The sequence below is a fragment of the Salvelinus alpinus genome, chromosome 32 (assembly GCF_045679555.1).
Source record: "Salvelinus alpinus chromosome 32, SLU_Salpinus.1, whole genome shotgun sequence".
Classification (NCBI taxonomy): domain Eukaryota; kingdom Metazoa; phylum Chordata; class Actinopteri; order Salmoniformes; family Salmonidae; genus Salvelinus; species Salvelinus alpinus.
This window is the reverse complement of record NC_092117.1, coordinates 9,087,667-9,113,482: the sequence shown is the minus strand read 5'-3', so window position 1 is coordinate 9,113,482 and position 25,816 is coordinate 9,087,667. Positions and strand designations below refer to the sequence as shown.

Here is a 25,816-nt window from a genome sequence, read left to right as displayed (position 1 = left end):
GTAAAGCATTCCTCCAGAGAGAACCCAGGACTAGCCCTTTCTAACTTTATGTATTATTACTGGGCAGCGAATATACAAAAGATTGTTTACTGGCTTTGCACCCCAGAAACTGACTGGTGTCAAACAGAAGCCAACTCCTGTTTCCTCTTCCTCTTTGTCAGCTTTAGTCACCTCCAATCTTCCTCTTTGTCAGCTTTAGTCACCTCCAATCTCCCTCTTTCAGCTTCGTGCTATACATCCAATTGTTGTCAATGCTCTTCAAATTTGGACTCGATTCCATCAACGTTTAAAATTCTGGGATTTAACTATTCAAGGTCCTATATGTAATAATCGCCTCTTCTATCCAGGCAAAGTGGATTCAGCTTTCAGGCTGTGGCAGAGGAATGGCCTTATAAGTTTAATGACCTTTATATTGATGGCACCTTTGCCAATTTCGAAGACCTCACTATCAAATTGTATCTACCACATTCAAGTTTTTTTTTAGATATTTCCAAATCCGCCGGTTTATTCACACTTAAAGCCCAACCTTTCCAATTCTATCACGCAAATCGCGTCTGGATGATCTTTTGAAAACACCTTTTCAACTAAAGGGACTCATATCCCCTATTATTTAGATAATCATGTCCCTTGATAACCCGTCACTCAATAAAATCCAATCTGAGTGGGAAAAGGAACTTGGTGGAGAGATCACTGATGAATAGTGCCTTACTTAGGGTAAATGGAAGCTCCTCTTGTGCCCGGCTCAGCCTTATACAGTTGAAGGTACTTCACCGTATCCATTTCATTAAGGCCAGATTGTCCAAATTCTACCCAAATATTGATGGTGCATGTGACAGGTCTAAAAGCTCCTTGGCGGACTTGACCCACATTTACATTTACATTTAAGTCATTTAGCAGACGCTCTTATCCAGAGCGACTTACAAATTGGTGCATTCACCTTATGATATCCAGTGGAACAACCACTTTACAATAGTGCATCTAACTCTTTTAAGGGGGGGGGGGGTTAGAAGGATTACTTTATCCTATCCTAGGTATTCCTTAAAGAGGTGGGGTTTCAGGTGTCTCCGGACACGATCATGACCCGTCACGTTGATCCATCCATGTTCAAACCACTGTCCTGAACTGTTGCACTGACAGACCTGTTTCTCCACTGCAGTCTCACACAAACAGAAACCACCCACCCAAGAGACCCTTCACATACTGGCGATGGAACTGAGAGACAATGCTAGAATCCCCAAAAGCTTCATCAATGAAATAAGTGAGAACTGAATGGCACATATGCACCTTAGTCCTCTTATCAGGATCTCAATGCTATTATTCTGAATGGCCTGCACTGAAATATAACATAGACAGTGCACCACTTGCTAGTTCTGCATGTTAGCATAGAATGTATTCCCAGTCGTTTTTTTTTATTCATAGAAGAATGACATTGGAACTGCAAGAATCGGTTATTTTTATATTCAGTTACTTATACAAAGTTACTTACCTTGGGTGGTCTTCGTCTCTCCTCTTGTATGCCCTGTCCAGTAGGTCCCTGTCCCGCAATGTAGAATGGCTCATTGCTACTGACTGCTCTTTGGGCCTGTCTGTTTGGGTCTCTTGGTTTCAAGGATCTCGCCTTCTGGATGTTCACATGTTCTGGTCCTGTCCCCATCTGGCAGATTATTGGTCCACTATATTTAAAACCCTTTCTGAAGCATTTGATATAAAGTTGCAGCCTAGTGCAGAAATTGCTGTTTTTGTGGTACCAAACAACAATCCTTCTCTGACCAATAGACAGCTAGATGCCATTGCCTTTGCTTCTCTGTTAGCCTGCAGAAGGATTTTATTGGATTGGAAATCTATTAATCCTCCCTTAGCCTCTCTTTGGCTCAAAGATCTGATACTCTTCCTAAAATTAGAAAAAAATGAAGTATACTATTCAAAGGTCAACCAACTCATTTTATTCCACCTGGGACCTGACGATATCCTATTTTGAACAGCTCCAAACACTTCCTCCAGATTAGTACTCTTGGCCCAGACCCCTTCAGATTACTGCTATATAGGCCTATAAGACCACCTAATCACCTGCAATTGTTAGGCTATTACAGTTTTGCTTGTGTTGAAGTAACATTGGTGTATACTTTTTGGTTTTCTAACATGTAGCTCAATGACTTTCCCTTTTTTGATGTGTTTGGAGGCATTCTGGAGGGCTCGGCGGGAGGTCGAAGGTGGACAATGTCTTTACATTTGATCTTTCAATCATTGTGAATAAAAATATGATCTAAAAAAATATTTTTTAAATCCACACACACATGCACTGTATTAGTAGGCTATATGTAAAGACCAGCTTCAATTAAGAATAGTATGATGGGTGAGAATATTATCAAGTGCTTGTCAAATTGTGAGAGACTGAAGTGTGTGCAGCCTGCAAAAGAAACAGAGCAGAGCTCATGCCCTTTCATGCAGCCTTAGAATGTATAAAACATCTAAACATATAGCCTAATGTTTGTATCACAACTAAAATTGTATAAATAATTAAGCATATACAGTAGGAGGACCTGTTTCTTTGTTAACCGCTCAACACAGAATAGCCGCATGTGCGCTCTCCCTCAGAAATCATTTTGGAGAAAATATCCTTTCTATTTTATTCATGTTCAATTGTGTTCTTTATACTATAAAATAATGCCACTGAATTCCAAGCAAATCTTGTCTGCTAAATGAACTATTGTAGACCACAGCCTTATGGCATAGCCAGATCAGGGCCTAACATAAGGACAACTATGTTGTCTATTTCAGAAGAACAGAATAGCATTTTCTTCATATCATTTTTCTTTAGACCTGTCTAAAATAAATAATGGATTTATTGTGAAGGTGTAGGCTATATTACATGGATTCATTAGACTTTTTAATATGTAGATGTTCCAAAAGTCTGCATCAGTGGCTTGTAGGCTATGCGTGGAAGCTAGGAGATGCTACATGTGTTTATGTTGATTAACAGTCAATTATCATGAGACCGGCAGTTATTTGCATGACAATTACCGTCTGACAAAATGTTATGACCGCCACAGACCAATTCCTGAGGGGCTGTCTTGAAGATCTATGGAAAGACTTGAAAATGGCTGTCTAGTAATGATCAACAACCAACTTGACGGAGCTTGAAGAATTTTTCAAATAATGTGTAAATATTGTACAATCTAGGTGTGCAAAGCTCTTGGAGACGTGCCCAGAGGACTCACAGCTGTAATCACTGTCAAAGGTGATTCTAACATGTATTGACTCAGGGGTGTAAATACTTATGTAAATTAGTTATTTCTGTATTTAATTTTCAATTCGTTTGCAAACATTTCTAAAACATGTTTTCACTTTGTCAGTATGGGGTATTGTGTGTAGTTAAGTGAGAGAAAACAATGATTTTATCCATTTTAAATTCAGGCTGTAACATAACAAAATGTGGAATAAGTCAAGGGGTATGAATACTTTCTGAAGACAAACACTGTATGTGAGTAAGTACAACTCCCAACAATGCTTAGTAAGTGTATAGGATCTGTAATGGCCACAAAGCTGCATCGTTGTGTAGGGTTTTTACGTTGTACCACGGGGTAATCATCACATGTTTTATTGTTTTTCATTGGGAGGATAGTTTTTCATCTGAGATGTTAAAAAGTATTAATTGCACACACGTTGATGTCCACTCTGCTGTTTATGGTCTGTTTGGAACCAAAACTTGCATCTAGCAACATTCAAATGAAGCATTATCCCAGTAAGAAAGGCAAGCTGTTGAAGCGTTTGACTGTAGGAGAGTAACTTACGTTAAACAGTCTTGTGGACATCTGCCGGGATTGGTTTCAAACTGCTGACTTAGTGTCAGAGAGGAGGTGGGCTGGCCAGGGTTTTCAGATTAAATCTTTCATTAGGCTCTCTTTGTACAGGTGGCAGTAATGTGTCAGGAGCTTTGCCTGAGACAATGACCCCTCTTACTTTGCCTAATACGCTGAGGAGTGCCGAACCTCCTTTACTGCCACTACTTCATACACACACACAATGAAGCATCTGGTGGCCTTTTCCTGTTGAGAAGTCTTTCTTCGGACATTGTGTGTAAAATGTGTGTGTGATTAGGAGCTTTTGTCTGTTTCTTTGCCTTAACATGTATGTATGTATGTGTGAAAGTTTGGTAAAGTTGGATATTTAGCTATTTGTGTGTGATGGGGGGGCTACTGCATGTGTGCATGCTCCCAGCTCAGCTGGGTGTGTCTACTCTGGAACCCCCAGCAGGGTGAGGTCGGCGGGGTCAAAGTGATGAATTTTTATGGGCCTGTTCCCTGTGTTTCAGCCCAGTCCCTTTCTCTATGCTCTGCATTGCCTCTTAAAAACAACCATGCAGAGCAATTTGTCCTGCAGGGCCCTGGAGAATGGGTGAGCAGAGAAGTTATATACCAGGGGGCAAAACACACTCATGCACACACACACACATTCACCCCCACCCCAGCATCATGGTGTCCTGAATGATTTGTGGCCTGTCCATTATGCTTCAGAAAGGACACATGCATTCGACAGGGCCCTGAAGTTAGCACAGGGACAAGAATGGCACCCCTCCCAATGACACCTATTGTTTTAGAGAAGTTTCCCAGATGTTATAATGCACAAGATAAATAGTGCACATTATCGTTACCTCGCGCGCCCCTTTTACCTCGCCTCATTTGAGATGGTGCGTTTCGCACTAGGAGACCCCCCCCAGTGTGGCCTGCTATCACAGTACTTCAGCTCTCACACTCGGGCTCATGGGAAGCCATGCAAGTGTTTGTGTGTGTCTGTGTATGTGGGTATCAGTGTCTGTGGTGGGGGATGTTAAAGGCAAGGCAGTGAGAAGGGTCAACCATTCTTCCGACCGGAAAGACGTTGATGCATGGTCCTGACTAACCTCTAACCTGGTGTGAGTCTGTGTCAGAAATAGGGTAACGGATAACAGGGTAAAGCCACAGTCAGGGCCCATAATAAAGAGTCTCAGGGAAGGAGTGCTGATCTCTGATCAAGTCCCCCTGTCCTGTCCATGTTATCTTAGCCATTATGGTCTAAAAGGCAAAACTGATCCTACCTCTGCTCCTACTGAGACGCTTTATGAATACTGAACAAGATCTGTGACTATCCCCCCCGTGTTAAATCCCCCCTCCTAGTTCTTCATCCATGGCATTGGTGAATCCACTATGTTTCGTGGGATTAATTAGCAACCCGGAGGGAGAGAGTGTGGAGCTCTCTGGTTGGACTCCAGGCAGGTCAGGTGGGGTGGTGGGGTGGGGGTCAGCCCTGATTTAAAGGCTCCCTGGGTAATGGGTGGCGGGTGGGGAGGAGAGGGTACATTTGTTTTTGCCCACTTTGGATCTGAGCGCATCACTGTTTGGGAAGATGTCTCAATCATGCATGCAGGGCAGACTGATGAGGGGAGGGAAGAGAGGAGGAGAGCGCTAAGCTAAACCTGCCAGCCGTTGGCACCACTCGAGCGGGTTGGCAAGTCCCCTCGCGCAGCGGTGAGAAAATAATGGCACGCCGTGACAATGCCATGACAATGCCACCGCCCCTGGTGACACAAAGGCCAGCCCTGCCCTGTCCCCCCTTGGTATAATGGAGAATGATCTCTTTAAGTAACGGCGGCCCAGGGGTCATACTCCAACTCCCTGTCCCATCTCCCTCATCAAAAATAGAGATTTAATCGCCAAGCTCTAAACACACTCAATGGGTTATTATATGTGCGGAATGTCGGTGACAGGAGCGTGAACAATAGGCATGTGAAATTATTTGATGGGATTAGGGTTGCAAAGGGAGGCTGTATTACTGGAAACCTTTGAAGTTCATTCAAGGATTTTCTGTAATATATCCCAAGACATTTAGTGGCACTTTTGGGTCCTTCAGATCATCACAGGTTTCTGAAATAATGTCTGGCCCTCTATGTGGCCTTATCACATGTAAAATATATGTAATAATTGAATAAGATGATTTAAAACTAAAACATAAAATGACAAAGCTGTAAAACTTTATCCTAAATATAAACCATCAACTTAGTGAATACCATTGGTGTTTAATATGAGGGTTTCAGCATGAAATATGCTTTATAGATTTTCTTTTACAAACATATTTATTTTAATATGTCTATGTACAGTGGGGAGAACAACATTTACATTTAAGTCATTTAGCAGACGCTCTTATCCAGAGAGACTTACAAATTGGAAAGTTCATACATATTCATCCTGGTCCCCCCGTTGGGAATGAACCCACAACCCTGGCGTTGCAAGCGCCATGCTCTACCAACTGAGCCACACGGGACCGTGTGGTCCAGTGTATCCAAGTATTGGATACACTGCCAATTTTGCAGGTTTTCCTACTTACAAAGCATGTAGAGGTCTGTAATTTTTTATCATAGGTACACTTCAACTGTGAGAGACGGAATCTAAAACAAAAATCCAGAAAATCACATTGTATGATTTTTAAGTCATTAATTTGCATTTTATTGCATGACATAAGTATTTGATCACCTACCAACCAGTAAGAATTCCGGCTCTCACAGACCTGTTAGTTTTTCTTTAAGAAGCCCTCCTGTTCTCCACTCATTACCTGTATTAACTGCACCTGTTTGAACTCGTTACCTGTATAAAAGACACCTGTCCACACACTCAATCAGACTCCAACCTCTCCACAATGGCCAAGACCAGAGAGCTGTGTAAGGACATCAGGGTTAAATTGTAGACCTGCACAAGGCTGGGATGGGCTACAGGACAATAGGCAAGCAGCTTGGTGAGAAGGCAACAACTGTTGGCGCAATTATTAGAAAATGGAAGAAGTTCAAGATGACGGTCAATCACCCTCGGTCTGGGGCTCCATGCAAGATCTCACCTCGTGGGGCATCAATGATCATGAGGAATGTGAGGGATCAGCCCAGAACTACACGGCAGGACCTGGTCAATGACCTGAAGAGAGCTGGGACCACAGTCTCAAAGAAAACCTTTAGTAACACACTACGCCGTCATGGATTAAAATCCTGCAGCGCACGCAAGGTCCCCCTGCTCAAGCCAGCGCATGTCCAGGCCCGTCTGAAGTTTGCCAATGACCATCTGGATGATCCAGAGGAGGAATGGGAGAAGGTCATGTGGTCTGATGAGACAAAAATAGAGCTTTTTGGTCTAAACTCCACTCGCCGTGTTTGGAGGAAGAAGAAGGATGAGTACAACCCCAAGAACACCATCCCAACTGTGAAGCATGGAGGTGGAAACATCATTCTTTGGGGATGCTTTTCTGCAAAAGGGACAGGATGACTGCACCGTATTGAGGGGAGGATGGATGGGGCCATGTATCGCGAGATCTTGGCCAACAACCTCCTTCCCTCAGTAAGAGCATTGAAGATGGGTCGTGGCTGGGTCTTCCAGCATGACAACGACCCGAAACACACAGCCAGGGCAACTAAGGAGTGAGTAAGAAGAATCTCCAGGTCCTGGAGTGGCCTAGCCAGTCTCCAGACCTGAACCCAATAGAAAATCTTTGGAGGGAGCTGAAAGTCCGTATTGCCCAGCGACATCCCCAAAACCTGAAGGATCTGGAGAAGGTCTGTTTGGAGGAGTGGGCCAAAATCCCTGCTGCAGTGTGTGCAAACCTGGTCAAGAACTACAGGAAACGTATGATCTCTGTAATTGCAAACAAAGGTTTCTGTACCAAATATTAAGTTCTGCTTTTCTGATGTATCAATTACTTATGTCATGCAATAAAAGGCAAATTAATTACTTTAAAATCATACAATGTGATTTTCTGGATTTTGGTTTTAGATTCCGTCTCTCACAGTTGAAGTGTACCTTCACTTCAAAAAAACAAAAAAAAATAACACTTACCTTCACTTCAATTTTTTTTTTATAATTACAGACCTCTACATGCTTTGTAAGTAGGAAAACCTGCAAAATCGGCAGTGTATCAAATACTTGTTCTCCCCACTGTATGTGTGGTGAATGTTTTGGCGTCAAACTGGTGGCAGTTATGAAAAAAAGTAGTTAGTTGGAAGAGTTGCAGAGTTAATTGAAAATAATGCTATTGTTGATTAGATGCTTTTTTTCATTAATTAGGCTATTGAACCATATGGTCTATCTACTAGAAACCCATGGACAATAATGACACAAATATAATAAATAGATACTTATGCCATATGAAAACTTTTTTTTAAAGTTACTGAAGTGTAAATTCCAAAAGTTAAGATAGATTGCTCTAGATTTCTGTTAATTACCAAAATTGCTTAAGTAAATTACCGGTATCTTTGAAACTCTAGATGGGAATCACCCAGTGGCTGGGTTGAGTGATGTAAGCGGAGCCCCTGCCCAGGCGTAAATCCCATGAAGCCACCATTGCCCCATTGCCATACCAGGGCAGTCACCTGGCACACTGCCACACCCATGGACCCCTGGAACATTACAAGCCATGGACTGGGGCCTGGTGGAGAGGAAACGTATGACCTCAGATACAGGAGGAAATGCTACCTAGAACTATACTACAGTGTTTCCCAAACCTCTCCTCGAGTACCCCCAGCTGTTCCACATCATTGATGTATTCCAAAACTAGCACACTTGATTCAATGAAGGGCATGGTGATTAGTTGACCAATTGAATCAGTTGTGCTAGTACTGCAATAGATCTGTGGATTTGCTGTGGTTAGTAGATTACGGTTTGGGGAACACTGCCATATCACAGGCTCAGAAATGTGTTATGTATGTGTGCGCTTTCTATGGGATGTGCTGAATGGAAGTTATATCAGGGCAAGAGAGGATACTGGTTTTGAGTACAGTTGGTTTTCTTAGGTGTGAGATTGGTGTGCCGGTTGGCTTGTGGCCAGGTTGAATGAATGGGGTTGTGGCATGGTTTTGTTGGTTGTGTCAATGTTGTGTTTGCGTTGGGCTCAGCCAAGCTTCTCCATCTGTTTGCGTGGCTGGATCAGTAGCAGAAGGGGAAAGGCAGTCGGTGCTTTGAAGTGGGACAGATTGCTTTAACCTTGTCTCTAAAGGGAGCAGCTGGAGTAGAGAGGTCTTTTCACCGCCCGTTTCCTTCTCGGACACGGATGGGGAAAGGCTATACGGACACACCTGGTGCCCAAATTGATGACGTAGGTTGCACAGCTGAGAGTCGTGTAGAGACTAATGGATTCGGTTCAGTCAGTCGTCCTGTTGAGCCCTTCCCAGCTAGCTAGTTTATGCTGGCTAGCTGGCAACAACCACAGCATGGCACTAGTTAAAACTTGTAAAAGAAAGTGATAATTAGATGGGCGAGGGAGAATTAACTTGTAGTATTGGTTACCATCTGGATATCACCGTGACATGCCAATTCGCTAACATCATGACACGCCGGTACGAATGACCAGTGCAACGGTGTTGTATCGAGGTGCTTGCCGACGTGAGCTGCTTCCCACCGGGCAGCTATATCGCATGTCACCGCTGGTAGTTAAAACGCGGCCAATTAGTTACATCCTACTTGATTTTATTTTGAGTAGGATAGCAGCCTACAGTATGACCAGTGTATTGGTGTATCCAGTATCAGGCCAGGGTGACCGCTAAAGCACATTTATTGTAGTGATTTTCACCAAAAATGTATAACTACTGAATTTAACATCTACATTTAAATAAAAAACAATTACTCCGATTAAAAACGGAATGATTCTGAATACTCTCCCAAGTCCCAACTTCGGCAGACAAGTTTCAAATTCTCGCTGAAGTTTCTAGCCACAAGCATAAACTAGCTACCTGGAAAGGGCCCATCGGGACGACTGACTGAACCGAATCCGTTTGTCTCCGCTCAACTCTCAGGTGCACGACATACGTCATCAATTTAGGCACCAGGCGTATCCGTGTAGCCTCTCCCACACCAATGAGATTATTCCACTGAAGCGCAAAGCAAGCGCCATCCCCCAAGATGCACAGGGGCAACCTCTTCTCTAACTCCTCAACAAACAGGCCCCCCGTCTCCTGTGTTGACCCGAGACCCACAATGCAAAGCTTTGCCGGGCCGGGGGTTCTCTTTGTATGGGCTGTTAGAGAGACTATTGGTGTTCACGACGCAGTGAAGACATCCCACTGGACAACTCTACATATTGGTTTTCCTTCCAAACTTCTCATCCCTGACGACTGTCCTGTTTTTCTTCTTCTTCTCCCTCTTATCCTCATGTACCAAATGAAAAGCCAATTGTTCAACTCAAATGTGTTATGTTAATATCATTTGGGGGGGTTAATGAGAGCTTGTTTAGATGTAATGTGTTATGTTAATATCATTTGGGGGGGGTCAATGAGAGCGTGTTTAGATATGTGTTTAAAGACGCAGGAGCTTTGATCAGCCCAGCCACTGGCCCTACTTAAAGAGAAAGCTCTGTTCAGGAGCCCGCTTCCTCTTGCCTCCCACGCCCCCTACCCAAGCGGTCACATTACCCAGGGTGCCTCTATACCAGATGCATGATCCACAGTTAGCGGTGGTGAGCTTGGGTTAATTCTTGGTCAACATCTGTCCTTGTTTTTTCATTCAAGGATTTTTTATTTCTTATTACATCAGAGAGAGCACCTGGGCTCTCTTGGCAGTCCCGTCCTGCACTGATCTAGAAGACTTAAGCAGTGGCATGGGGTTTCTCATTTACCCTGCCTCTTTGTTAGGTTAGGGGGGTATCTCATGACGAAGGTCCCTGCATGGGCTGGTGGGTTGGTCGGGCCGGGCTGAATTATACAAGGGATGTGGTGATGGAGTTTTAGAGGGACGAGGAGGGGGAGGTTGTTTTTCACTGAGGCATCCCCGGACGACAGGAACGCACTGTGATCAATGGCGTGCAATCAGCCGCCTCTGACTCCCATGACACACTGATCAGTCTTAGTCAATGAACACATGAATGAATCAATCAATCACATGTCAGGCCTGGCCACGGAACTGCTTAACCTGAACAACTGTGAGGACAGACCACCACCATACTGCTGGGTGTGTAGAGGACCCAGATTTGTAAAGTAGGCAGGCTATTCTGAAAAACTGAGTTGATTCTCAAAAATTATTACACTCCGATTGACTGGTTTTCCCTGAAATTGTGTAGTTTCACTAAAATTCTCAAAAATTATTACACTCCGATTGACTGGTTTTCCCTGAAATTGTGTAGTTTCACTAAAATGTAGACCAAGTGAAATAATTTCCCCACAATACACGACATTGTGTCATTGTCGTTTTTCCTTGTTGAGCTTTCAGTTCAGAGTCAGAAACAGTTGGCAAAGGGTGTGACACAGAAAAGCTACGTCATTGTGGATCAATGAGCCTCTAGGCTCTTAGAAGAAATAAACACAAACAACTGTGTGCTTGCTTGCGCAGGTATGCTTTTGACTTGTGACGGGGACATATTCAGGTATAGTGAAGCAACATTGACCCTTGTGCTCAAATAACAGATTTCTTGGTTCGAGGCCAACGCTTACTGGATTACAGAAATCATTTGAACATGAATGGAGAGGCCATTTCTGTTCTTGAAATATCTGGGGGGGTTTTGTCCAATAAGCTGTGTGGGTTTCTGGCAGCGCTGCTGGCTCTGAAGTGGCCAGGGATTTCTGCTTGGCTGGGTTTTGGATTTGCAAAGCTGACAGAAGGGCTTCGGTTGGGAGGAACAAGAGGGCCCAACGCTGCTACCAAGTCACTAACTTGAAAGGCTCATTTGAATAAGATAACTTCTTAAAATGTTCCATTTTTTAATCTTGTTCAACCGTCCTCATGGCTGCGTTTTGTTTTCTGATTTGCTCAATTTCGATAAGTTGGGAAGTCGTTCTAAAAAAACACTTAAACGATGAAGAACGTCAAAAGTCGCCAATTTTGCTACGTTTTTCGTAATAATCGTAGAAGTGGATGAAAAAAAAAAAAATTGGATTATCTCTTGCTGGTGTGGCTACAATGACTTTTTGACAGGGTAAGTATATATGCCTTGCCCTTCTCCAGCTCCTTCTTTGGCCTATTCATTGCACAAAGCTGCTTAAGCACACTTAAGCGCATTAGCATTTGGATGGCAGGGGACCATATTGACCCTGCATTTGGAGGGCCTAAATGAGTGAAAGATGGAGCGATTTGTTAGGGCTTTAGAAACCAGCTTTGGGGGGGAACCGGGGAGGGTTGTTCCACTTTCACTTACTGCTGGGTGTTTGTTCTAATCTGGTGTGCCATTTTGGGCAAGCAGGACTGATTTGTGACATTTCAGTCTAAAGGCCCTTTTTCTGCCCGTTATATTGGCTTGACCTGATTAACTAATCTGTGCTTTGAATTTCAATCAGACCGCTGTCCCTGCAGTGTGGTATGGGAACCACTGGTTGAAGGATTACCTCATTCAACGGGTCTTCAAACACAGATGGTTGAATGTTTAACTAATTGTTAAAGGAGTCCACAAAGGGGAATTTAACCATGCACACGGTCCACAGGGTCAAGACATAGCACAGAATAAAGAGGGGGACAGTAAGATGAGGATTTTTTTGGGGGGGTGTGCGGGTTCTTAAAAAATCCTTCAAATGCATAGTGGTGTGCATGTGTTCTGTGTGTGGACTGTGGAATGGCCATTAGTAATGATACGGTATAGCCCTCTGTACACACACACGCAGAGAGAGAGAGATCCTGTGTTTTACCCTTTGACATCATACGATACATGGTTACATTTGTTTTGTCCACGGTATGATATACTGTTCCATCCTATGAGATGTAGGGAATACTGGCACTAACCCCCCCTTTCCTTCTACAGAGTCTGTGTTCCACTGCCACCATGCAGACGGTCAGAGTAGGTGACACCAATGAAGTCGAGAAGCTAATATTCAGAGAATCAGAGAACGATCGCGAGGTATGCTACAGCATTGATGTTGGTTCATAACAAGACGTAAATGCACTGTGTACACACAACACCTGACATCTTTCAAGCTTTATCAGAATTACTCATGTACATCGCCTCACCTGAACACGGAGTAGCTTATTTGTAATGTGCCTTTATAAAGAAAGAAATTACTCTTTCACACAAACTTTCCCAATGAATCTACAGGCCATTCTACTGCCTGATACACACCATAGAGCTGACCCTAACCCGACCTGACCCGGTTGAAGATATTTTCATTTCACATTGTCCTTTCCAGCAACTATGATGTATGCGTAACAAGGCCAGCCGGCTTTGCTCGGTTTGGCCCTATAGTGAGAATCAGGCATAAGTGTACAGGTGGAATAATAGTATTCAACACTTCAGACAGAATGAATGCTGCTCCCAACACCACAGCACATTACCCTTCATTAAATGAATTAAAGCTCTAATTATAAAGTGCTGGTTCAGATGAGGGTCGCTATTAATCAGTCCACTATTCTCCTACCCTCTTCTGCCCCTTTTAGGTTGTACTTCAACTTGAAAAGAAGCTTTTTAATTATATCAACCAGGACGTTTTCCGGGAAAACAATGGGACCCTGGTAAGACATTCATTTTGTTTTATAACTTTGGTAGGTTTATTCAATACATGTTTTATTGCGGGCTTTAAGACATTCAGTTGGGAGTTGGGACATTCAAAGTGACAGGAATGTGTGACGTTTACTACATGTTGTCATCTTTAGACAGAGGCCAAAATTCACTGTGAAACAAGTAAATGAAAGTCACTGATGCGGAACTAGATTTTTTGGGAGGGGGGGGGGGGGTTAGGCCACACAGTGGGTGTCATTGTGACAGAAGCGAGCAGTGCAGATGGTCTGAAGGATGCCCTCACGCTTTCCTTCCTCGTCTAAACACTGATTTCAATCTAGGAAAATATTTATTGGGTAACAAATAGAAGAAAACTAATTGAATAAACGAGGGACTACCTTGACCTGCTCCAATTCACACATTTTATTTTTCTGTTGCAAAAATGGTTTTAAATGTTTTCCATTTTCCACTGATTCTTATCATCCTGACACCTCCTATTGGGAAACAGCTATACACTGAGTGTATGTGTGTATGTTCGTGCAATTGGACATATGTAACACTGTATAACAGGCAATTGGACACATGTAAGCCAATGTAACACACATCAGGACTCCTCATGACCATGTCATTATAATAGCCAATAATCCATGTGAAACATATGACTCTTCAAGTAGTCTGTCTGTTTGTGTGTATGCTGTACATACTGTGAGTGTATGTGGGGCTGTATGTCTGTGTCTCTGTGTTGGTATGTGTGTGTTTATGTGGTGTGTGTTTGTGCCCCAGGATGCCCCCACTTTCCTCTCCCCCTCCCCTGCAGGGCTCGGCAAGATAAATGGCGTAATGGGGCGTCAGAGATAATCTGATGGTCATAGTCTAGTTAAACACACAGTGTTATGATCCTTATAAAACAAACTACCTTTCCAAAAGGATAAATGTTCCCCCCTGCACCCCTCCTCAGAGGAAAAATAAATCCATTGCATCCTTCATCAACTACTAGGCTTGACAGAAATGTAATTCGAGGCACCTCTCAAAAATAATTATTATATTTTGAGAGGAGTAATCATTGGTCGGGACATGATTGAATGTGTCCATGCCTATTGATTTTTGCTGTGATTAATAGTTTTGTTTAGTCGATATTCCCATCGAAATTGTATAATTAATTATCCCCGCTGCTGTCAGGCCGGGACGATGGAGAGCCCTGATAAGTATTTGGGAAGATTACCTTTTCCGGGAGTCGTGGTGTCAAGAGACACAGGGTCTTGCTCCTCGGCGGAGGTAGAGGAAGCGGGAGTGGGCAGGGGCGGATCTATGTTCCCAGGAACCAGGATTCTGTGCAGACACGTGCCCCCCTCCTCTCCACTATTTATCCAGTAGCGTATCTTCCATCCTGTAGCCCCTCCTCTCTCCCCTCTTCATCATTGATTTAGTTTCAGTACCTCTTTATTGTAACTTTATCAGTGTGGTGTTGGCAGACGGCTGGGAAGGAGGAGGGGTAAAGAGGGGGGGGGTCCTGTTTCGAGTGATGAACTTTTCTGTCAGGGCCGCTCCTCATTGTCATGCTCCCTGCGTACTGGCAACATTACTCAAGCCGCAAGTTTTCCAGATTAAGTAAATAAATATATAAATAAAGATCCATCCCCTCCCAGGCTAAACTTCTTCAATATTTTACCTGTCAGTGCCCTTAAGTGGTAATACAGCAGCATGCTAAATAAAATGTGACCTTAGCTAGGAAGATAAACATGGAAGGCCAGGGAGAATGGGCTTCTGTGCTGTCTCTTATACCTGAATGCCTCGCTACATTGAATAGTTTATTGTGCTTTTGCTAGTATTGATCAGTTCCTCAGTCTGATCATGATGTATGTAGCATATATATTATATACAGTGCCTTGCAAAAGTATTCAGACTTTTGCAAGGCACTGTATATAATATATATGCTACATACATCATGATCAGACTGAGGAATTATTTTTTTTCACATTTTATTGTGTTACAAGTGGGATTCATATTGATTTAATTGTCATTTTTTGTCAGCAGTTTATACAAAATACTCTGTCAAAGTGGAAGGAAAATATTTTTTATATTTTTTATAAATAACAATGAAAAAACTAAAATATAGTCGTTGCGTAAGTATTCAGCTCCCTGAGTCAATGCATATTAGAAACACCTTTGGCATTGATTACAGCTGAGTCTTCTTGGGTAAGTTTAAGGCTTTGCACACCGAGATGGTGCAATATTTGCCCATTATTATTTTTCAAAATTCTTCAAGCTCTATCAAGATTTTTGGGATCATGGCTAGACAACAATTTTCAAGTCTTGCCATAGATTTTCAAGCAGATTTAAGTCAAAACAGTAACTTTGAATATTCACTGTCTTCTTGGTAAGCAACTTCTGTGTACAGTTGAAGTCGGAAGTTTACATACACCTTAGCCAAATACATTTATACTCAGTTTTTCACAATTCCTGACATTTAATCCTAGTAAAAACTCCCTGTCTTAGGTCAGTTAGGATCACCGCTTTATTTTAAGAATGTGAAATGTCAGAATAATAGTAGAGAGAATGACTTATTTCAGCTTTTATTTCTTTCATCACATTCCCAGTGGGTCAGAAGTTTACATACACTCAATTAGTATTTGGTAGCATTGCTTTTAAATTGTTTAACTTGGGTCAAACGTTTTGTGTAGCCTTCCACAAGCTTCCCACAACAAGTTGGGTGAATTTTGGCCCATTCCTCCTGACAGAGCTTGTGTAACTGAGTCAGGTTTGTAGGCCTCCTTGCTCACACACGCTTTTTCAGTTCTGCCCACAAATGTTCTATAGGATTGAGGTCAGGGCTTTGTCTAGGCCACTCCTATACCTTGACTTTGTTGTCCTTAAGCCATTTTGCCACAACTTTGGAAGTATGCTTGGGGTCATTGTCCATTTGGAAGACCCATTTGCGACCAAGCTTTAACTTCCTGACTGATGTCTTGAAATGTTGCTTCAATATCTGCACATAATGTTCCTTCCTCATGATGCCATCTATTTTGTGAAGTGCACCAGTCCCTCCTGCAGCAAAGCACACCCACAACATGATGCTGCCACCCCCGTGCTTCACGCTTGGGATGGTGTTCTTCGGCTTGCAAGCCTCCCCCTTTTTCCTCCAAACATAACAATGGTCATTATGGCCAAACAGTTCTATTTTAGTTTCATCAGACCAGAGGACATTTCTCCAAAAAGTACGATCTTTGTCCCCATGTGCAGTTGCAAACCGTAGTCTGGCTTTTTTATGGCGGTTTTGGAGCAGTGGCATCTTCCTTGCTGAGTGGCCTTTCAGGTTATGTCGATATAGGACTCGTTTTACTGTGGATATAGATACTTTTGTACCGGTTTCCTCCAGCATATGTAAACTTCCGACTTCAACTGTATATAACGTAGGTACACAATGTAATGATGGCACATAAAATTTTGCGCTATACGTGCAACACAGCATTCTTAAACTAGCCCACAATGTCTGCTGTGTGGATCGAGCAATCAACATACTATGGAACGCCGTTTATATCTTTGCGTGCCAAAAAAGATACAGTAGCACTGTCAAAGCTGTACAAAAAAGTATTGATTTATGATTTAGGAATCCTTGTGAATAAGACAATGATTTAGGAATCCTTGTGAATAAGACAATGATTTAGGAATCCTTGTGAATAAGACAATGATTTAGGAATCCTTGTGAATAAGTATTATCTAGGTTGCCACTTGTTGTTCGCCTATTGAAATTGAACATCAGTTCATGAAAATAAACAGTCAGTAACTTAACCCTGTTGCCCAAAGTTAACATTATAAGCAGCCAGCTAGCTTCATTTGGCTAGTGAGGCTCGACCGCACTGGGTTATGTGTTGTGAAGCTAGCCACAATAAGGATTAGGCACAATATTGGCATTTGTGGTTTGCCTTCAAAATAAAAGTATGTCATTGACAGTAATGCAAATGAATACAAATAGTAGAATTATGCCACACTTTTATTTTGAAAGCTAACCGCAAAGTCCACTATTGTGGCTAATCCTTATTGTGGCTAGGTTCACATAAATGGGTCCGACCACCATTAATCAAATAAGAACTGTCTCATAAATTGGGGTTATTTTAGATGATGACACCTAGCTATATAGTTAGCTAGCTAACTATAGCTACTGAAACAGATGTTGTGTTATTTGACTGAAAAGTACAATTTGATTTGTACTTTTTTGACACGCAAAGACCCAAACGGCGTTCCATAGAAATCCTGGTTGAGAATGAAACAACTGAACAAATGAACATGAAACAGCACAGCAAGTAAGTGAAAGAAATAGGTTTTGATTATGTTTTACTGGTAATGTGGACATACGTAAATACCAACAAAATAACTTCTTGGCAGTGTGGTATGTGTGTGTAACCTTTATTTAACTAGGCAAGTCAGAACAAATTCTTATTTACAATGACGGCCTGGACGACGCGAACCAGTTGTATGCCGCACTATGGGTCTTCCAATCACGGCCGGGTGTGATACTTCCTGGATTCGAACCAGGAACTGTAGTGACGCCTCTTGCACTGAGATGCAGTGCCTTAGACCGCTGCGTCTATGTGTGTGTGTTAACTATATAACTGTACTAGAATGCTTAAAAGGCTGTTAAAATTGTAAATGTCGGTATCGGTATGTTTTTTTTGGGCAAGGAAAATATTGGATATCGGTATCGGCCAAAAATGTCATATCGTGCATCACTAGCAGATACCCATAGACTTCCAGTCATTGTGCTAACGCTAGTTAGCAATTGTGCTAGCACTAGTTAGAAACTTGGTTCAAACTGCACGCAGGCACATAAGCGTGATTCATCACTCCAGAGAATGGGTTTCCATTGCTCCACAGTCCAATGACGTACTGCCAACAATAATGGTCTTGGGTTGTTTTTCATGGTTCGGGCTAGGCACCTTAGTTCCAGTGAAGGAAATCTTAACGCTACAGCATACAATGACATTCGAGACGATTTTGTGCTTCCAACTTTGTGGCAACAGTTTGGGGAGGCCCTTTCCTGTTTTAGCATGACAATGCCCTCGTGCACAAAGCGAGGTCCATGCTGAAATGGTTTGCTGAGATCTATGTGGAAGAACTTGACTGGCCTGCGCAGAGCCCTGACCTGAACCCCATCGAACACCTTTGGGATGAATTGGAACGCCGACTGCGAGCCAGGCCTAATCGCCCAACATCAGTGCCCTACCCAGGGACCAAAATAGGTGACCTATGTGATTTGTGTAGATCCGATGAGAAAAGCTTTGGGGGGGGGGGGGGGGGTGTTTGGATCACTACTGGCTGTATGCAAACAAGTGATGCGCGTTTGGAGCAATACTACCTGTATCCAAGGCTCAGCCACATAACAATAGAATGCAGCACGCGACTGAAGAGAGAAGAGAACCAATTTGCTAGTTACAGCATCAGCGTGCGCTCTGGAAAGACAGCAGAGAGTGGAAAGGCAGTTTGCCAGTGGGTGGCAGGTAGCCTAGTGGTTAGAGCGTTGGACTTGTAACAGAAAGGTTGCAAGATCGAATCCCCGAGCTGACAAGGTAAAAATCTGTCGTTCTGCCCCTGAACAAGGCAGTTAACCCACTAGGCTGTCATTGAAAATAAGAATTTGTTCTTAACTGACTTGCCTAGTGAAATAAAGGTAAAATAAAAAACAGCAGTGCGTCCCCTGAACAATAACGAAGAGATAGGTGAGAAGCCTGACCATGGGGTGAGAAGGTGATGAAGTGTACTTCATGAGCTGTAACCAAAAAACAACTGGCATTTGGAAAGTTTGAGGTGAGGGAGAAAGTGTGGTGGAACAACTATTGTTAGCGCTGTTAAGTAATGTTATCTTGCTAGCTGGATCAAATTCTCCATTAGCTAGCCAGAGAGATGTTGAGCAACATTAGCCAACTTAACTGATCAAATAATAGAGTTTATGATGTGAAAATTTGCTGGCTAATAAAGTCACAGCTAACATTAGCTAGCTAACGTTACAACATCAGATGAGCTAACGTTAGTAACCTAACCAATTCGCTACAGTATTAACTGGTATACGACTCCTTGCTGTTCCTCAAGTTATAACGCGTTAGTTGCTTACATGTCAAACTATCCTTCTGACAACACCTGCTGCCATTAAAAGCCATCAATAAACACAGAGGTGAAAGGTTATTTTATTTTTAAGCCACACACTTGGCTGTCATTGCAGGGCCCTGGCAATCTGTGTGAAATGTTAACTAGTTAATGAACTAACTACTATCTGTGAACTAATGTTTTCCCTTTGTGGTTAATTTTCGGAATGAGAGATTTAGGTGAAAATGAGGCGTTGCTTGTTAAACAAGTGGATTCAGGGATCAAGTGGAGCTGGGCCTGGTTTAAGCTGAACACCACACACTTTCCCTATTTCTCACTTTTTCAATACAGTGGATAAAAAGGGGTATGCCAGGTGTCCTCTCTGCCTGAAAGAGATCAATTATGCCAACAAAGGGTATCATGCTCTGCTGGCACATTGTAGAATAGATGTCCGCAGGCAAAAAGTGTACAATGTAATAATGTGCAGTGTAGCCCAAAAATATTGCTTTTGTTGTGTTGAACTTGACAGTAACACTTGTGTGTGAGTGAGGGGGGATTATTACATTTTTTACTCAGTGAAGGTTATTTTTGCACCCATGTAGCCTTGTGCACTTGATCGATGTCTACTATAGTGGCCACTATAATAGAGCAAAAATAGAATGCCTGTTTGTTTCATTCTATTTCTACTTTAAGATGTTTTTTCCCCAAGTGCAATATTTAGATGTGTGTGGTCACAAACGTTCTATTTTAAAGGCTGTCATGGCTAACTGCAATATCAGTGTATTGTTTTTTTCTCAAGACTTGAGTGTCATTTGCCGTAAAGTCTAGGCAACAAATAACATTGGATTACTTTCTTTACATTTTTTTAACTGTGAGTCAGGTTCACATTAACCACTTTTTATTTTACACACAGAGACTGATCATGTAGATCATATTCTTTGTTGTTTAATTAGTTAAAACCTGCATTTCCCCTTGTCAGGGATTTTTTGCAAAAAGTGTCACCTTTTTGGGCTCTCACCAGTTTGGATCCCTGCCTACCTCACTAATGCTCTTGCGGCTGAATGGAAGCAGGTCCCCGCAGCAATGTTCCAACATCTAGTGGAAAGCCTTCCCAGAAAAGTGTAGGCTGTTACAGCAGCTTAGGGGGGAGCAACTCTATATTAATGCCCATGATTTTGGAATGAGGTGTTCACCGAGCAGGTGTCCACATACTTTTGGTCATGTAGTGTATGATAAGAGAGAGTATAATGAGTCTGTAGCCTCAAGCCTGCTGGCTGTATTTGTTTGGGTTGACCCTCTCAAGGCGGTCGGCCATTCCCTGTCAGCGACAGTTTATCGTTTCCACAACAAATAATGAAGATCTCATAAAACGAAGAAAAAATATGGCCCTGCAATGACAGCCAAGTGTGTGACTTAAAAATAAAATTAAATGACCTTTCACCTCTGTGTTTATTGATGGCTTTTAATGGCAGCAGGTGTTGTCAGAGGGATAGTTTGACATGTTGTAAATCATTGCACAATTATGGGCTTGGACAACCACAGGCTGGGTTAGAGGGACAGTCAGCCCAGATACCTTTTATTCCCTCTGTCCCTTCAACTTCTCCCTCTTATAACAATCACAGCTACGGTGATTTAGGTGTGTGTTGCTCATTCAGGCGAAGTAAGAAATATGAACACTGGACTTGTTTAGGGGAGGCACTTCCTCATCTTTCTCCTTGTCTATGATATTGCCTGAGCCATATCAGCTAGCAGCCCTCTCCAAGGTCATTTCAAGCTGACAAACTACTCCGCCATCTTTATAATGCAACGAGGCCTTGAACCAATATAAACTGGGATTTGTTTTTACTGCTGACCTACCAGAACAGCAAATCATTATGCTTAATTGACCCGGGATGAAATGTAGTGTGAAATTTCAGCCCTTGGGTTTTCCAGTCAACCTAAATGAATTACTCAACATTCACTTAGAGGCTCTATGCACACGCACACACACACACACACACACACACACACACACACACACACACACACACACACACACACACACACACACACACACACACACACACACACACACACACACACACACACACACACACACACACACACACACACACACACACATCACGGATACACAGTGCGCTTCATCACCCCCCAACACAGCTCATCTGCTGCTTTTTAAAGGTGTCACTTCTCATCTCGGCTGCACTAGCTCCACAGAGACAAACACACCTGTCCACACACTCACAGAAACACACTGGTGTACACACACACCCCCAGAAACTCTATTAGGGTAAGAATAGACGCAGACATGAGGTGCACACACAAACAGGGACAATTACATTCTGCACCTCTATAAATGTTTACAGTCAATTATTTATATTATCACACACACACACACACACACACACACACACACACACACACACACACACACACACACACACACACACACACACACACACACACACACACACACACACACACACACACACACACACACACACACACACACACAAACACAAACCAACTTTTACTGTACATCTTGACATTCTCTCAGTTACAAACTTATATGCTGGCTCACTCTTCCACTAAGGACTCTTCACACACACTAGGAGCGTGTCATTGGGAGGATGGTGGTGGCGCACAGTGAAGCGTGTAGCGCATCCTCCGGGCTCCATTCCTCATTCACATTGTGTGAGCTCTCCTGTGACCCTGCCTCCTGTGAGTTTGATGAATGTTACACATCTGCCCTCCTGAACCACAGAGACTCTGTCTGAGGGTCCCACTGTCTGGAAAGTAATGTCCACTGTTCTACACCACTGGCACACGTGCGCTCACACACACACACACACACACACACACACACACACACACACACACACACACACACACACACACACACACACACACACACACACACACACACACACACACACTTTACACGTAAGTATGCATATAGTAGGCTACTCGCAGTTACCCACATAAACTTGCTCATACAGAAATACACAGCCATGTAAATGTGTCCCACATATGTATGTGAAAATGTCAATCAAGTTTTAAACTAGCTTACAAACATTTATGTTGGAATTGTGAATTGATAGAATGGCGCCGGAGGGGATGGCCGCCGTTCTACGGGCTCCTGACCAATTGTGCTATTTTGTGTGTTTTTGCGCTGATCAAATTATTATACATTTTTTGTTTCGTACATGTTTCGGCCATCGTTTCATATGACCAAAAAGAGCTTCTGGACATCAAAACAGCGATTACTAACCTCAATTTGGATGAGGACTTCTATTTTAACAAATCGGAGGCGGACATAATGCTCATCTCAGACCAGGCCCAAATCCCCGTCATTCGGAGGAGGCGGAGGCAGCGCTACAGAGGCTGAGGTGCAGAATTTTTAATGCGACGCCGTGTGGATAAATCGCTATTACCATCCGTTCTATTGGCAAACGTGCAATCACTGGAAAATAAACTGCATGAGCTCCATTCGATACTATCCTGTCAACGTGATCTGAAGAACTGTAATATCCTATGTTTCACGGAGTCGTGTCTGAACAAGGACAGAACAGCTGCGTCCGGTAAGCTGAGAGGAGGGGGGTCTCTTTGTCAACAACAGTTGGTGCGCAATCTCTAATATCAAGGAAGTCTCGAGGACCTGCTCGCCTGAGTTAGAATACCTTATGATAAGCTGTAGACCACGCTATTTGCCAAGAGCATTTTCATCTATATTTTTCGTAGCTGTCTATTTACCTCCACAAACCGATGCTGGCACTAAGACCGCACTCAGCAAGCTGTATAAGGCCATAAGCAAACAAGAAAATGCTCACCCAGATGCAGCGTTCTTAGTTGCCGGGGATTTTAATGCAGGCAAATCGGACCATAACGCCATCCTCTTAATTCCAGTTTACAAGCAAAAACGCAAAGAGGAAGTACCAGTGATGCGCTCAATACGGAAGTGGTCCAATGAAGCGGATGCTAAACTTGCACAGATTGGGATATGTTCCGGGATTCATCCGATGGCATTTTGGAGTTTACCACATCAGTCTCTGGCTTCATTAATAAGTTAATCGACAACGTAGTCCCCACAGTGACCGTACGTACATATCCTAACCAGAAGCCATGGATTACAGCAACATTCGCACTGAGCTAAAGGCTAGAACTGACGATTTCAATGAGAGAGACACAAATCAGGATGCTTATAAGAAATCCTGCTATGTCCTCCGACAAACCATCAAACAGGCAAAGCGTCAATATAGGACTAAGATTGAATCCTACTACACCGGCTCTGACGCTCTTCGGATGTGGTAGGGCTTGCAAACTATCATGGATTGCAAAGAGAAACAAAGAGCTGCCCAGTGATGCGAGCCTACCAGACGAGATAAATGCCTTCTATGCTCGCTTCGAGGCAAGCAACACTGAACAATTCATGATAGCACCAGCTGTTCCAGACGACTGTGTGATCACACTCTCCGTAGCCAATGTGAGTATGACATTTAAACAGGTTAACATTCATAAGACCGCTGGGCCAGATGGATTACCAGGACGTATACTCAGAACATGCGCTGAACAGCTAGCAAGTGTATTCACTGACATGTTTAACCTCTCCCTGACCCAGTCTGTAATACCGACATGTTTCAAGCAGACCACCATAGTCCCCATGACCAAGAACGCCAAGGTAACCTGTCTAAATCACTATTGCCCCATAATAGCACTCACATCTGTCGCTATGAAATGCTTTGAATGGCTGGTCATGGCTCACATCAACACCATTATCGCAGACACCCTGGACCCACTCCAATTTGCATACCGCCCCAACAGATCCACAGAAGCAATCTCTATTTCCTTTTCCCACCTGGACAAAAGGAACACCTACTTGAGAATCTTGTTCATTAACTACAGCTCAGCATTCAACACCATAGTGCCCTTCAAGCTCATCACTAAGCTAAGGACCCTGGGATTAAACACCTCCCTCTGCAATTGGATACTGGACTTTCTTACAGGCCACCCCAGATGGTGAGGGTAGGCAACAACACATCCGCCACAGTGACCCTCAACACAGGGACCCCTCAAGGGTGCGTGCTTAGCCCCCTCCTTTACTCCCTGTTCACCCACGACTGCGTGGCCGCACATGACTCCAACACCGTTATTAAGTTTGCTGACAACGCGACGGTGGTAGTCCTGATCACCGACAACGATGAGACAGCCCTACAGGGAGGAGGTCAGAGACCTGGCAGTGTGGTGCCAAGACAACAACCTCTCCCTCAATGTCAGCAAGACAAAAAGCTGATTGTGAACTACAGGAAACGAAGAGCCGAGCATGCCCCCATTCACATTGACAGGGCTGTAGTGGAGACGGCCGAGAGCTTCAAGTTCCACGGTGTCCACATCACTAAGGGTCTATCATGGTCCAAAACAAACCAACACAGTTGTGAAGAGGGCACGACAACGCCCCTTCCCCCTCAGGAGGCTGAAAAGATTTGGCATGGGCCTTCAGATCCTCAAAAAGTTATACAGCTGCACCATTGAGAGCATCTTAATTGGCTGAATCACCGCTTGGTATGGCAACTGCTCCCTGTCATCCAGGACCTCTATACCAAGTGGTGTCAGAGGAAAGCCCTAAAAATTGTCAAAAACTCCAGCCACCCAAGTCAGTCTTCTCTCTGCTACCGCACAATAAGTGGTACCGGATCGCCAAGACTGGGACCAAAAGGCTCCTGAACAGCTTCTACCCCAAAGCTATAAGACTGCTGAACAGTTAAACGGCTACCCGGACTTTCTACTTTTCACCGCCTACCTACATGTACATAGTACTTCAATCAGTCACCTAACCAAACCTATATGTACATATTACCTCAAATCAATCACCGCAACTTCCTCGTACCCCAATACACTGACTCTGTACCGGTACTCCTTGTATATAGCCTGAATACTGAATACATAATTGTTATTTTATAGTATTTTATTTTGACCTATTTGTTAATTTTCTTACTTTTTAACTGCATTGTTGTGAAAGGACTCGTATGTAAGCATTTCACAGTAAAGTCTACACTTGTTGTAATTGGTGCATGTGACAACTCAAATTTGATGGATGTGTTTATATTCCACTGGTAAGACACCACTCCTCTGACAATTCTCCCTCACCTACCCTCTGTTTGGCTGGTTGTTTGGTTTTAACACTGTCCTAGATGGTGATTCCATTCACTCTATTGTTACATGTCGTACAGCCATGTAATGTTATTGTCAAGCTAGCTTTATAACTACTGACAGTATCACAAAGGCAGTGTAGAGGACCTCATCAGACTATATCTGATATGTG

The 25,816-nt window shown here is 43.2% G+C and overlaps 1 protein-coding gene across 4 annotated transcripts in view; it reads left to right on the top strand.

The window, feature by feature from the left end:
- The window catches only part of LOC139562071 (inositol polyphosphate-5-phosphatase A-like), a 268,112-nt gene that overhangs the window by 223,246 nt on the left and 19,050 nt on the right, over positions 1–25,816 (top strand). For all 4 annotated transcript variants that reach the window (XM_071379382.1, XM_071379386.1, XM_071379384.1 and 1 more), the window contains exons 10-11: positions 12,730–12,825; positions 13,359–13,433. In XM_071379382.1, the coding sequence (XP_071235483.1) occupies positions 12,730–12,825; positions 13,359–13,433 (171 nt within the window). The remainder of the gene's footprint in view (positions 1–12,729; positions 12,826–13,358; positions 13,434–25,816) is intronic.